Source organism: Rhinatrema bivittatum, chromosome 9 (genome assembly GCF_901001135.1).
Source record: "Rhinatrema bivittatum chromosome 9, aRhiBiv1.1, whole genome shotgun sequence".
NCBI classification, from domain to species: Eukaryota; Metazoa; Chordata; class Amphibia; order Gymnophiona; family Rhinatrematidae; genus Rhinatrema; species Rhinatrema bivittatum.
Window position 1 is genome coordinate 8,219,757 of NC_042623.1, and position 12,189 is coordinate 8,231,945.

General features: G+C 41.6%; 1 protein-coding gene across 1 annotated transcript in view; it reads right to left on the reverse strand.

Annotated features, from left to right (window-relative positions):
- Positions 1–10,285: 10,285 nt before the first annotated feature.
- The window catches only part of KIAA1324L (KIAA1324 like), a 106,471-nt gene continuing 104,567 nt past the window's right edge, over positions 10,286–12,189 (reverse strand). The window contains exon 22 of the mRNA XM_029615372.1: positions 10,286–11,492. Within this exon, the coding sequence (XP_029471232.1) occupies positions 11,451–11,492 (42 nt within the window). The 3' untranslated portion in view covers positions 10,286–11,450. The remainder of the gene's footprint in view (positions 11,493–12,189) is intronic.

Here is a 12,189-nt window from a genome sequence, read left to right on the forward strand (position 1 = left end):
ACGTTTACTTCCGGGGACGCACAGACAGGAAGGAGGAGGAGCATCAGCGCGTTTAAACGCGATTTTTTTCTTGGCGGCCGCCCACCCCTCGCTACGCCACTGCTGCGCCTTATAATCCGGTGCGGCTTATATATGAACCAGGACGCATTAGCAGGCGCTTATTGATAATGCGCCTTATAATCCGGTGCGCCTTATAGTCCGAAAAATACGGTACTACTAATATAAATATATACATTTTATGTTTTTGAGTTCTTTCAGAACCCGGGGTGTATACCAATTGGAGCAGGCGATTTGCTACTTTTCAGTTTGTCAATCTGGCCTACTACATCTTCCAGATTCACTGTGATTCGGTTTAATTCATCTGAATCACCCTTGAAAACAGTATGCAGTATCTCCCCAAGATCTTTATTACAAAACATTGAAGCAAAGAATTCATTTAGTCTTTCCGCAATGACCTCATCTTCCCTAAGTGCTCCTTTAACCCCCTCGCTCATCTAACGGTCCAACCGACTGCCTTGCAATCTTCCTGCTTTGGATATATTTTTTAAAGCTTTTATTATGAGGTTTTGCCTCTGTGGCCAACTTCTTTTCAAATTCTCTCTTAGCCTGTCTTATTAGTGTTTTACATTTAACTTGCCGATGCTTATGCTTTTTCCTGTTTTCTTCAGATGGATCCTTCTTCTAATTTTTGAAGGAAATTTTTTTGGCTAAAATAGCCTCTTTCATGTCACCTTTTAACCATGCCAACAATCATTCCCTTCCACCTTCCTTAATGCGCGGAATACATATGGATTGCCCTTATAAGATGGTATTTTTAAACAATATCCATGCCTGTTGTACACTCTTAACCTTTGTAGCTGCACCTTTCATGTTTTTCTATCTTCCTCATTTTATCAAAGTCTTCCTTTTGAAAATTTAGTGCTAGAGCTGTAAATTCATTTTATGTCCCCCTTCCAGTCAATTCAAATTGGATCATGTTATGATCACTATTGCCAAGTGGCCCCACCACCATTACCTCTCTCACCAAACCCTGCGTTCCAGTAAGAATTACATCTAAAATAGCTCTCTCTTTTGTTGGTTCCTGAACCAATTGCTCCATGAAGCAGTCATCTATTACATCCAGGAATTTTATGTCTCTGGCATGTCCTGATGTTACATTTACCCAGTCAGTACTGGGGTAATTGAAATCTCCCATTATTATTGCACTGCCAAATTGGTTTGCTTCCCTGATTTCTCTTAGCATTTTCATCATCTGTCTGACCATTTTGTCCAGGTGGACGGTAGTATACTCCTATCACTATACTCTTACCCAACACACATGGGATTTCTACCCATATAGATTCTACTGAGCATTTAATCGCTTGTATGATCTTTATCCTGTTGGACTCTATACCCTCCCGGACATAAAGCGCCACCCTGGCCCCAAGTTGATCATTGCAATATCATTTGTACCCTGATATAACACTGTCCCACTGGTTATCCTCCCTCCACCAGGTCTCTGAGATGTCAGTTATGTCAATCTCATCATTCACTGCTATACACTCTAACTCTCCCATCTTACTTCTTAGACTTCTGGCATTGGCATACAGACATTTCAAAGCGTGTTTTTTGTTTGTATTAACAACCTGCTTTTCAGTTGATAGAGATAATTTGGAATCCTTTAGCTCAGGTGATTCTTTACTTATTGGAATATGGACTACTTTTTGCTTTTATTAGAATCTCTTTGCTGGGATGCCCTAACTCTCCTGTTTCATTAGTATCCTTCAAAGATATCTTCCTCCAAACCATGTGCTGCTGAGTGACTGTCGGCTTTCCCCTTTGTTCTAGTTTAAAAGCTGCTCTCTCTCCTTTTTGAAGGTTAGCGCCAGCAGCCTGATTCCAGCGTGGTTAAGGTGGAGCCCATCCTTTCAGAAAAAGACTCCCCTCCCCCTTCCCAAAGGGTTAGCCAGTTCCTTACAATCTGAAACCCTCTTCCTTGCACCATTGTCTCATCCACGCATTGAGACTCCGGAGCTCTGCCTGCCTCTGGGGACCTTCACCTGGAACAGGAAGCATTTCAGAGAATGCCACCCTGGAGGTTCTGGATTTCAGCTTTCTATCTAAGAGCCTAAATTTGGCTTCCAGAACTTCCCTCTCACATCTTCCTATGTTGTTGATACCCACATGTACCAGACAGCCAGCTCCTCCCCAGCACTGTCTAAAATCCTATATAGGTGATGCATGATATCCACCAGGCACGCAATTTCTAGGCGATCTTCATGCCCACCAGCCACCCAGCTATCTACATTCCTAACAATTGAATCACCAACTGTGACAGCTGACTTAACTCTTCCCTCATGAGAAGTAGCCCTGGGAGACTGCTACTCATTATGAGAAGACAATGCATCATCTGGAGAGCAGGTCCTTGCTACAGGATCATTTCCTGCCGCACCAGATTGATGCTCTCTAACCAGGAGATCTTCCTCCTCCAAGGCAGCACCAGGGCTGCCAGTCTGAAGTTGGGACTTGGCTACTATGTCCCTGAAGGTCTCATCTATATAACTCTGTGTTTGCCTCAGCTCCTCCAGATCTGCTACCCTAGCTTTCAGCGATCAGACTCGTTCTCTAAGAGCCACAAACTCTTTGCACCTTTTAGTCAAGGCTCACACACTTGAAGTTAAATTTACCCCACAATTTCACCTTTCCCCAAACTTTTAAGTTCTAATATTGCCCAGCTAGCAATACCTACCAATCCTCTGCAGCCACCAGAAAAATCTTCTTCACTCAATACTCCCCACAGGATTGAGGGTTACTGGGCACCTTTCCTGCCATACATCATGAACTTTAAAGGAAAATTAGGACTAACAAACCCGTTTGATGGTAAACACTTCAATTAGTTTGCTAATGACTGTCTGCTGTTGTTCCTGTGTGCATTTGTTTAAAACGAATGTCCAATCTGTGATGAATATGCCCTGTTAGTTTGATTTGTTGTCCCCTGAAAACAAATGAGCATGTCCCATGAATGAAACATATCTCATTTGTTTCTAATTTCCCATAGAAAAGAATTGGCTGCATTGTAAAGAATAGAGCCTGCCTTTCTGAGGCTCAGGCTCATGTGGGAGTCTCCACAGCAACAAGACCCAATGCCTATGACTCATGTGGGAGGTCAGAGAATAATCAGGATCTGTTGTCAAGGAAACCAGACTGACAAAGTCAGAATGAAACATTTTTCTAAATCAGCAAATCACTGCTCTGTCTATCCTTCTTATAGTATGTGCATATTGTTTCATAGAAATGGTGGCAGAAAAGGACCAAATGGTTCAGCCAGTCTGCCCAGAAAGCTTATGGTAATATCTGCTACACTGTGCAGGTTATCCCCTTCCCTATTAGTTTCCCAGACCATAAAAGTCAAGGATCTCATTGGTTGCTTTTTTAATCCAGTTTCCCATTATTCCTTGCCGTTGAAGCAGAGAGCAATGTTGGAGTTATATCAAAGTATCAGGCTTATTGGTTAAGGATAGTAACCGCCACACCAGCAAGTTACCCCCATGCATTCTTTTCTTCATTTCCATCCTCTGGCCTTTAGGGATCCACAGTGTTTATCCCATGCCCCTTTGAATTCTTTCACTGTTTTCATCTTCACCACTTCCTCCTGAAGGGCATTCCAGGCATCCACCACCCTCCTCTCCATGAAGAAATATTTGCTGATGTTGGTTGAGTCATCCTTCCTGGAGTTTCATTTCATGACCCCTAGTTCTACTGATTTCTTTCCAATGGAAAAGGTTTGTTGAATGTGCATCATTAAAACCTTTCAGGTATCTGAAGGTCTGTATCTCCCCTGCACCTCCTTTCTTGCAGGCTGTACATATTCAGATTCTTCAGCCTCTCCTCACAGGTCTTCTCATACAGACCCCACACCATTTTGATTGCTCTTCTCTGGGCCTGTCTTTGTTCCTTCTGAGATATGGACTCCAGAACTGAACACAGTACTCCAAGTGAGGCCTCACCAAGGATATATACAAGATCATTATCATCACCTCCTTTTCCTTACTGGTTATTCCTCTCTCTATGCAGTCCAGCATTCTTCTGGCTTTAGCTACCGCCTTGTCACATTGCTTCGCCATCTTTAGATCTCAAGACACTAGCTTCTTGGTCTGTGCACTTCCCATCACATACAACTGTTTTGGATTACTGCACCCCACATGCATGACTCTGCATTTCTTGGCATTGCATCCCAACTGCCAAACCTTCAACCACTCTTCCTGCATTCTTAAATTTCTTTTAAGAACATAAGAAATTGCCATGCTGGGTCAAACCAAGGTCCATCAAGCCCATCATCCTGTTTCCAACAGAGGCCAAACCAGGCCACAAGAACCTGGCAATTACCCAAATGCTAAGAAGATCCCATGCTACTGATGCAATTAATAGCAGTGGCTATTCCTTAAGTAAACTTGATTAATAGCCGTTAATGGACTTCTCCTCCAAGAACTTATCCAAACCTTTTTTGAACCCAGCTACACTAATTGCACTAACCACATCCTCTGGCAACAAATTCCAGAGCTTTATTGTGCGTTGAGTGAACTCTACTCCTTCAAGCCTTTCCATGCTATTGCAAATCTTAGTATCAATTGTAAATAGACAAATTTTTCCTTCTATTCCTTCCACAAAATTGCTCACAAAGATATTGAATAGAACCGGTCCCAACACCAATCCTTGTGGCACTCCACAGTACTGTTCACTCTTTAGAGAAGGTTCCATTTACCATTACATGCTGTCTCTTATCAGTCAACCAGTTTGTAATCCACACCACCATCTTGGCACTCACCCCTAAGCTTCTCATTTTATTCACAAGTTTGCTATTCGGGACTGTTTCAAAAGCTTTAATGAAATCCAATTAGATCACATCAATTGCTCTTTCTTAATCCACTTCTCTAGTCATCCAATCAAAAAAATCAATCAGATTTGTCTGACAGTTGAATCTATGCTGCCTCAGGTCCAGCAACCCACCAGACTGTTGATAGCTTACTCTCCTTTCCTTCAGCAGAGTCTCCATTAATTTTCCTGCTACTGAGGTGAGGCTGACCAGCCTGTAGTTTCCAGCCTCCTCTCTGCTCCCACTCTTGTGAAGCGGGACCATCACCGCTATTCTCCAATCCTGCAGCACCACGCCCGTTTCCAGGGATTATTGAACAGGTCCTTCAGTGGATCCACCAGCAATATGAGCTCAGTATCCTGGGGTGTACTTCTTCCAACCCCATGGCTTTGTCCACTTTCAGTTTGCTTGGTTCCTTCTATACATTCTCTTCTGTAAACGGAGTTTCATCTATCCCATCCCCAGCTACCGTCATAATAACTAGAACGGTCCTTCTCCAGGGTCTTCTTTAGTGAATACCAAAGTGAAGTATTTGTTTACTATTTATGCCATTTCTTTGTTACTCTCTACACATTGATCTTTGTCATCTTTCCATTTCACTATACCACTTCTGACTTCCTTTCTTTCTCTCTGATATTTATGAGAAATGTTTTGTCTCTTTGCTTTTCGTCTTTGGCCATCCTTTCTTCCGCCTGATCTTTTGCTTTATTTCTTTCTTCGTCTCCGTCAGTTTTAAAAGATATTCTTCCCTGTGATCCTTTTTTGGGAACCTTTATACTTCTTGAACACTATTCTTTTTGCCTTTATTTTTTCAGCAAACTTTTTATAGAACCAGATTGGTTTCTTTTTCCTCTACTCATTTACTTTTCTAACATATGGAACAGCTCCCCTATGAGGAAAGACTAAAGAGGTTAGGGCTGTTCAGCTTGGAGAAGAGATGGCTGAGGGGGGATATGATAGAGGTGTTCAAAATCATGAGAGGTCTAGAACAAGTAGATGTGACTCGGTTATTTACACTTTCGAATAATAGAAGAACTAGGGGGCACTCCATGAAGTTAGCAAGTGGCACATTTAAAACTAATCGTAGAAAATTATTTTTCACTCAACGCACAATAAAGCTCTGGAATTTGTTGCCAGAGGAGGTGGTTAGTGCAGTTAGTGAAGCTGGGTTTAAAAAAGGTTTGGATAAGTTCTTGGAGGAGAAGTCCTTTACCTGATATTAAACAAGTTGACTTAGAAAATAGCCACTGCTATTACTAACATCAGTAGCATGGGATCTTCTTAGTGTTTGGGTACTTGCCAGGTTCTTATGGCCTGGATTGGCCACTGTTGGAAACAGGATGCTGGGCTTGATGGACCCTTGGTCTGACCCAGTATGGCAATTTCTTATGTTCTTATGTTCATATAAATTTGCTGCCTTTGTAATAGCTCCTTTTAACTTGGTTCACTGTTGTTGCACCTCACCCATTTTCTCCCAGTTCTTCCTCCAGGTACATCCCCATTTTGACAAAGTCCATATTTTTGAAAGTCAAAACTCAGGTCTTCGTGTGACTTCTCTGTGTCCTATTCGCAAAATTGAACCATACCATCTGGTGGATCACTGGTGCTCAGGTGGGCTCCTACCCGAACATTTGAGATGACATCACCATTAGTGAGCACCAGATCGAGTATTACACCCTCTCTCCTGGGTTCTATTACCATTTGTTTGAGAAGAGCCCCTTGAAGGGCATCCACTATCTCTCTACTTCTCGTAGATTCTCCAATCCACATCCGGCAGATTAAAATCTTCAATGAACAAAACTTCGCTCTTCTTTCCCACCTTTTGGATGTCTTCAATAAATGTTTTACAGTAAAACTGGTAGCCCCATCATCTTTTTTTCGGACAGCCTGGATTGGCCACTGTTGGAAACAGGATGCTGGACTTGATGGACCCTTTGTCTTACCTAGTATGGCAATTTCTTAAGTTCTACCCCTTGTTCCTTGCAATTCAGTTGGTTGGATATTGTTTTAGACCTAAAGAGCTACTTCTCCCTTTTTTCTGTCCTTTCTTAGCAAGTTATAGCCCGGGATGGCCGTATCCCAGTCACGAGAATCTGTGAACCAGGTCTCTATAACAGCAACGATATCCAAGTCTGCCTCCGCCTTTAGGGCCTGCAGGTCTGGGATTTTGTTGCCCAGACTGCAAGCATTTGTAGTGATAGCCTTCCAGCTGTTCCTCGTATTCACCTTTTCTGCGTTTTTTAACTGATTGATTTTGTTACTTACTCTTCCCTCTTCTTATTTTGTTTGGGGGCAACATGCCAGTTTCATTGGCTCCCTAGTTTAAATGCCTGATAATGTATGATCTGAATTTTTCACATAACATCCTCTTTCCTGCCACAGACAAATGTAGCCATCCTAACCATAATATCTTTTATTGCTTCCACCATCCACATTCTTTATTCCAGGTTTTGAGCCAGGCATTGAAATTATCTATATCGCATAACCTTTCCTTTCTCTTTCCATGAACAGGAAATAATTCAGAAAAGGCAATAGTCTTTGCCATGTGTCTAATCTTTTTGCCTAGATTTTGAAAATCTTTTTGTACTTTATGGACACCATTTCTAATAAGGTCATTGGTCCCCAGATGGATGATAAATTGATATTATTTTATTATTTATTAAAGGCTTTTATATACCGACTTTCTTGATACAAATCAAATCAACTCGGTTTACATCGAACTAAGCAGTAACTATAAACCAACCAATCAACAAGAGGCAATTTAAAAGGAGCATAAAGTTACATTAAAACAAGGGAGCCTTAACTGGGAGTAGGAAAAAAGAGAGGGAGAACAAAGATAAAGTACTATATTCAATAGAGTATGGGAGGGAGGCAAGGAGCCGACCTCATGATAACTTGTAAGCGTGATTTAGCATTTGTTTATTTACATAAGTGATGGCACAATTACTTTCTTACTTTCTTCTACAATTGCGTTGACCACCTGGTTTGCATTTCTGTTAGCTGAGGATCCTGGAAGGCATTTAATTTTGTGTCCCCATCAGAATGAGTACCCTAATTGGTTCCTCTGATGATTGAATCTCCCAGCAGAAGCAGCTTTCTTTTAGGAAATTTGATCATGTTGAAGGGTTTCTGGGTGCATTGGGTGATTTCTTCCCTTTCAGGCATCAATTCATATTCTATTGCTGGGGCTTCTTCATGTTCCAATGCAGAAAAGGCGTTATGTAAGGGTACCAGCGGGGAGAGTATGAGTCTCTTCATCACAGGCCTTACTCTACCAGAGCCCACTGTAATCCAATTATTCCTGGGATTCTGAATCTTGGATGTCTTCAAATCTTGGATGTCTTCAAACATTCAAAAATGTCTTCAAACATTCAAGAAACACCTCAAAACTTGGCTCTTCAGACAAGCCTTTCCGGAGGCTCGAGAACATTCGGACACTGGTCAAAGGACATAACAGGACATTAGGGAGACACTGGTCAATGGACTTAACTGAACCGTAGAGAGTCTCAACCTCTCTAGCATATCCCCCGATCCATAGAGAGACTCAACCTCTCTAGCATATTCCCCGATCCTGATTTAATGCCACTCATCCCTCCCCCTCCTCGCTCTTCCTTTCCACCATCCTTCAACCAGATCTTCTCAATCCATCTTCCAGCCTGAGCTTCTCAACCCTCTCCTTCCTCATGGCCACCCGATTCCTCTGGGCCACAGCACGCCCTTTCTATTCCGCTTACTCATAGCAATATATATTAGACGCCTTACTTTATGTATCGCTTTTTTCCACTGTTTATGCCGCCCCGTTATATTTGTCATTCGTTTTTTGATGACCTGTTTATTTATAATCAACTGTTATCTATAATGGTTTTATTTATAATTGCTTATCTATAATTATTTTTTTCTATATTCACCTGTTTTATTTATAATTGCTTATTTATAATTATTATTTTTTCTATATTCACCTGTTATTTAATGTTTTGATGACTTGTTTCAATGTAACGCCATAGCTGCGACTGTCCTGTTTCAATGGAAACCGATTTGATTTGATATTTTTATCAAGAATGTCGGTATATAAAAATTCTAAATAAATAAATAAATAAATGTCTGACTTCTCTGTGGGAGTAGGGGTGAATACTCAGAATGCTTCAAAGTTGAGGAAAATGGGTGTCTCAGAGTCACAGGTCTTGTTCTACCAGAGCCCACTGTAAACAATGTATACCTGGGTTTCTGAATCCTTTGTGAGAGTTGGGAGAGATATTCTGGATGCTGCAAGGAAGGGGAGGTTATTTGAATCTTGTATAATCTCTCTTTCGGGTGCATTAGCGCCTTATTCATGGCTGACAGCTGAAGGCAAATTAGGCAACCCTTAATTTTCCAAATGATAGGCCTTGGGATAAAGGCACCACAATTGCTGCACTGAATAAAGGACATCTTGCTAACAATGACTAATAAGCTAGCTGAGAGATTGGTACATCAGGCCTATATTAATCAATTATCCTAAGTCGTTAGAACAAATATTTAAGGAAGGAAATACTCTAGGGATGGGAAGGAGTAAACTGCAGAGGTAATGCAAACTATTTTGGGAAAATACGAAATAAAATTATATTAAATTAGAATGTTAGACTTAGCCAAAGCAGGAAACCAGGTAAGCATTGTTGGAACCAGGTGAGCTGGGCCAAAATGTTATCTGTAACTGGATGTTAGCAGTGCTTGGGTTTATTACCTCTACTGTGCAATCTGATTAGACCTAACCCAGAAAGTCTGGTAGGTAGAGTCCTGTGTTCCTCTTTTAAACACACACAGGGATTTCGAAAAATGACTATCAAAATATTACCACAACACACCAGACAGAGTAAGGACCTGCAGAAATAAGATTATTATCTATAGGAGATTTTTTTTTTTTGGTAATATTTTTCAGCCACACACAAGACAGAAACAAAACAAGAGAATTCCTGCATTTGAGTTTTTCTTTCAAGAGAAAATCATTGCTTTTGCTGTTGGGTGAGCTCAGTGTTGTTCCACACTCCACAGTATTCTGAGTCAACAGTGCACTCTTGTTCCACATCAGAAACATTCAATTCCAATCCTGTTGGAATTGAACATTCAATTCCAGTTGGAAACAGGATGCTGGGCTTGATAGACCCTTGGTCTGACCCAGCATGGAAATTTCCTATGTTCTTATGACCAGCGGAGAATGATGGAAGGAGTTCCATCCATTACAGGGGAACGATACCGGCACTGTTTGCTACAAGTCGATCTTTCTACTTTTTTTGTTGCTTACTTTGTATGTTAAGACGTATGTTATATGACCTAGAAAGGTTTGAGAAAACAACTACGTTTAAAATATATTTCTACTTTATCCATTCTTGACGAGATTTTTTTGTAAATTCTCAGCTGCTACAGGGCTTGAATAAAAGAAAGGAGCAGATAAGCGAATTTCCAAAGTAATTTACATTTACTAAATTAACAAAGCCATTCATGAAGACCATACATTGGCAATCAAAAAAACAAACAAACAAACAGGTCACAGAATGAGAATGTACAATAATGTCAAACAGTACAAAATATACAAAACAAACTCTGGACATGTACAGCAGTTCTATACACTTAGCAACACCTGCAGAAAATCAACCTTTTGGAGCATGTATGAAAATAACGTGCCCCACCCCCTAACCCACTGAAATACCCGCAAAATCACATGCCAAGCTTTCTCAGACGGTTGGTAATTTAGATGATAAGAGTAGTTAATTACACAGAAACAGGGAAAATGCCAAAACCAGGAGTGCAATAATTGTGTGGTTAACTCACAGCAAATCTTCAGGTTAATTTTAAAACCGGGCTCTTTCCCTGTGGATCGATGCAACTTGCTCGTATCCACCAGTGCCACGCATCGAAGTTCGTGGGAGGCGCACACAGCTGGTGCACCCAAGCATCACTTTCAAAGCTGCAAAACTGGTTTCAGAAACCACAATTTGCCTGCTCTGAATGCGCTGCTCCGAAGAGAGGAGAAATTTTGAACTCTTCTTAGGGAAAAGCTCAATTGCATCAGGGGTGTTATCACCATGCGGCTACACGACTACACACCAGCGCAGCACTTCTGAAACGGAATTATACATTCACCGAGCATGATCTCGCTGCAGGTCACGGACATCGCCGTGCTTTTAATGCGTTTCTCAAAGGCCTTAGAATTTAGCTTCTCTATCACAATCAAGGCAGCGAATGCGACTGGGGATTGCTGTCCAGCCATGGCTTTCAAGGTCTGCGTGGCACTGTATGAAATCCAAGAAAGCATGGGATAAACATGGGATCTCTGAAGACGTTAAGGGAGTTATAAAGTTAAATTAGTTGTTGTGGAGGAGCAGACTAGATAGGCCGTAGGGTCTTCCTCTGCCGTCACATTTCTAAGATTAAAACAAGGTGTTGCCGGTTGAAAAGCAACAAAGCATTCAAATCACAGTTCACCTCTCCCAGAACGCGCAGGCCTGTTGATACCCAAGATCAGGAAAGAGCTGGAAGGTACCAAAATAATTAGAGAACACAAACAAGCAATGCACAGTTTAGAAGACAAAAGTCTCAGAGCGATCACATTGCTCTTCCTGAGTTAAATGTTGCGGTCTCTCTGTAATTCACACAGTCCAGTTTCCTGCAACACAAAAGAAGTGTGCATCAATAGTTATTCACCCAGAGCATCTCCCAGCAGATAACGACCCGCAGCCATTTTTCCTGCTTGCTGCTGTCCCGTAATCCTCATCTGGCGTCTGCTTTGCACTCACTTCCCCCAATAATGACCCTCCCTGTTTGTCCCAGATTTCCTTCAATTTTGACCGTGTCGGCAGCCCACTCCGGCCAACCCAACACCCCATCACCTCCAGTGGGAGACCTTTCCATGCATCCACTCCACTTACTGTGAAAGTGCAGACAGACTGTGAGTCCCCTGGGGACAGGGAAATGCCGACAGTACCTGAAGATAACCTGACCTTGAGCTACCAATGAAAAGGCACGTGCTAAATCAATGAGTAAAACAAGAAATGCTGCCTTACAAGGGTACAATAACAAGCATAGCCAAGGACTTCCGCAGCCTGGCGAAATATTAACAATTATACTGCTATTATGCAACTGAAGCCCTTCTGAAATATAGTGTAGATATGATATTTCTAGCTTTTCTCATTCAGAAATTTGTAAATTTATTTTGTGGAACAATCCGTGGTGAAGCGATGACAACAGACACCCAACAGCTACACCACATGGGCATTTGGATTTTACAAATGGGAAATGCGGATTATGTTTTTTGCTCCGCTGAAACTCTGTGTCCTAGTAACTGTGTTGGTCCCAGAGAAGAC